This window comes from Hydractinia symbiolongicarpus, chromosome 1 (assembly GCF_029227915.1).
Source record: "Hydractinia symbiolongicarpus strain clone_291-10 chromosome 1, HSymV2.1, whole genome shotgun sequence".
In the NCBI taxonomy this organism is placed as follows: domain Eukaryota; kingdom Metazoa; phylum Cnidaria; class Hydrozoa; order Anthoathecata; family Hydractiniidae; genus Hydractinia; species Hydractinia symbiolongicarpus.
Genome location: NC_079875.1, coordinates 28,709,462 through 28,711,724, shown reverse-complemented (window position 1 = coordinate 28,711,724; position 2,263 = coordinate 28,709,462). Strand labels below are relative to the sequence as shown.

At 38.8% G+C, this 2,263-nt stretch overlaps 1 protein-coding gene across 1 annotated transcript; it reads left to right on the top strand.

The window, feature by feature from the left end:
* Nucleotides 1-387: 387 nt before the first annotated feature.
* On the top strand, nt 388-1,186 carry LOC130629461 (P2X purinoceptor 7-like). Its single transcript, XM_057442676.1, has 3 exons — nt 388-640; nt 783-915; nt 988-1,186. The coding sequence occupies exons 1-3, from the start codon at nt 388-390 to the stop codon at nt 1,184-1,186; spliced, it is 585 nt and encodes a 194-aa protein (XP_057298659.1).
* Nucleotides 1,187-2,263: the final 1,077 nt, after the last annotated feature.

Here is a 2,263-nt window from a genome sequence, read left to right as displayed (position 1 = left end):
AGTGTCTGCCACAAAATAAAAACTTTTATATTAACTGATATAGATATACAAATAAAGAAATCACATACCTTTTTTTTATTAATCTCTGGAAATACATATAAACAAAACTTTTTTACTTGGCCATGTCGAAGCACAGCTAGAGACGTTCCGAATAACATGCGCGAAAAAAGGCCTGGTAAAAATAATTATTATGCGTAATTATGCATTTGACGTCAGTGGTTGGTTGATTTGAAAGACCGAACATGCGAAAACGCGACAAATGTGACAAGCCCCCCTGAAAATAAAAACTTTTCCTTTTTCTTTTTTCTTTCAGGTGGGAGAAAGTATAAAAATAATTTTTCAAATCATTTATAGGTCTTTAAAACTAGGCGGTTTTAATTTTAAATAATGGCGCAATCTAGACTATCCAATAAACCGAACGTTATAGGGTTTCAGTATGAGCCCCAGAGAGCGCCTGGCGCAAATGAAATGCCCGAATTTAATGACTCGTCTGACGAGGATGAAGAAAGTGCGAAACCTCCAAGAAGTACCTTGAATAAGGACAAATGGTGCTTATGTAAAAACTGCGAGGTTATGCCATCGCAGCAAGAATGCACTTGTTGTCATGAAATTAACGAGATAAAGTACGCCCATCTGAACGGTAAGAACAGTTACTTACATCTCGTTTATAGATAGATAGAGCCTACTTTTTTGTCTCTAAGGAGGGGACGGCAGAGACACTGGAAACGCATGACTAGTATATATGTTTTTATAATAATCGACGTTCCTATATTTTATTATAGACAAACATTGCATACTTGACCATCCGGACTTTGAACCAGTCGTGCTATTGAAAAACAACCTTTGGACGGCGTTAGTGGGCTTGCACGATAGAGAAAGTCGTGGTTTATCAAGCAGGAATAATGTTTTCAACAGGTATTAATATTACAACATGTATTTATGCGATGACCGTAACTGGAGTAGATGACTGTTTGCTTTTATGTTTAGATCTTATAGATACGCTGCTTATCGGCAGTTTTGTTGGTTTATCCACACCAGATTAGGAAGAAGTGTACGTCGAGTGATCCCAGCTTGTGTAGTAACGAGGATTCGTCAAGAATACCCGAGCCCTGATGGAAAGTACGTGGGTTTTTGTGAAGAGACAGGAGTCTCAGAGGTGGACTTTTCTTGGAGTGGAGACAATTAAATTTTGTTCTGAAATATAACCGTTAAGTGTACCATATATAAAAGAGACGACGGACTATAAAATATTTGTTGCTCAGAATTTTTTGCCGTTCTCTCGGTAAAAAACAATTCATTTTGAAGGCTCCAGGTTTTATCGAAACAGTTCTCCGTAAAGTGATCAGAACATAAGAGAACTTTTTTCGGCAATTCTGTTCTGTTTATAGCTTTTACCCAGGCATTTTGTACATTTGGATCTCCTGGTAGACGAAAAAAACTTTTTTATTTGTCGCGTTTACTATTATTGCTGAAACCGAACGCTGAGCACCAAGACATGTTCGTTCTTAAACTGATAATTTTGGGACATATCTTTGCTTATCATAGACTGTCTAGCAACTTCATATCCACGTTTTTTTAGTGTTTTTTTATAAAAGTTCCTGCCCGACCGGATAGACGGATAGATTAAGGCGCCGTAGATTAGTGGTTATAGCTCTCGTACTCTGTGCGGGAGACCGGGGTTCGATTCCTCATGACGGCGATTCAACATGGGCGAGTGAATGTTACTATAGCCCCGGGTTAACCCAAGCCATGTGAGGGAAATTGGGAAGATGGCACACTGTGTGGGCCGTTGGATGTTGCCGGGAGTTGTCTAGTAGAGCGCGGGCTCTAATTGGGTCTGCGTAGCTCAAAATGGGTCTGCGTAGCTCAAAATGAGCATTAAATACTCTAGGACTCTCCATCTACGCCATGGCCCCTCCTGGAAATAATAGACAGGGTATATCCCTCGATATTTGTGAGGCTAGCCATGTAAAATATGCACATCTATCTATCTATCTATATCTATATCTATATCTATCTATATCTATATCTATCTATATCTATCTATATCTATCTATATCTATCTATCTCTATCTCTCTCTCTATCTCTCTCTCTATCTCTATCTCTATCTCTATCTATCTCTCTATCTCTCTATCTCTCTATCTATCTCTATCTCTCTATCTCTCTATCGCTCTATCTCTCTCTATCTCTCTATCTATCTCCGCCTTGAGGGTACTGCTGGCGCTTTTATTAGATTCGTAAAATTGTGGACAATACACAAAA

What these genes read in the sequence shown, in the direction of transcription:
- LOC130629461 (XM_057442676.1), top strand. Translation starts at nt 388, where the DNA reads ATGGCGCAATCTAGACTATCCAATAAACCGAACGTTATAGGGTTTCAG. An exon ending in AAAGTACGCCCATCTGAACG is followed by an intron (nt 641 to 782) that starts GTAAGAACAGTT and finishes ATTTTATTATAG; the next exon opens with ACAAACATTGCATACTTGAC. An exon ending in AGGAATAATGTTTTCAACAG is followed by an intron (nt 916 to 987) that starts GTATTAATATTA and finishes TTTTATGTTTAG; the next exon opens with ATCTTATAGATACGCTGCTT.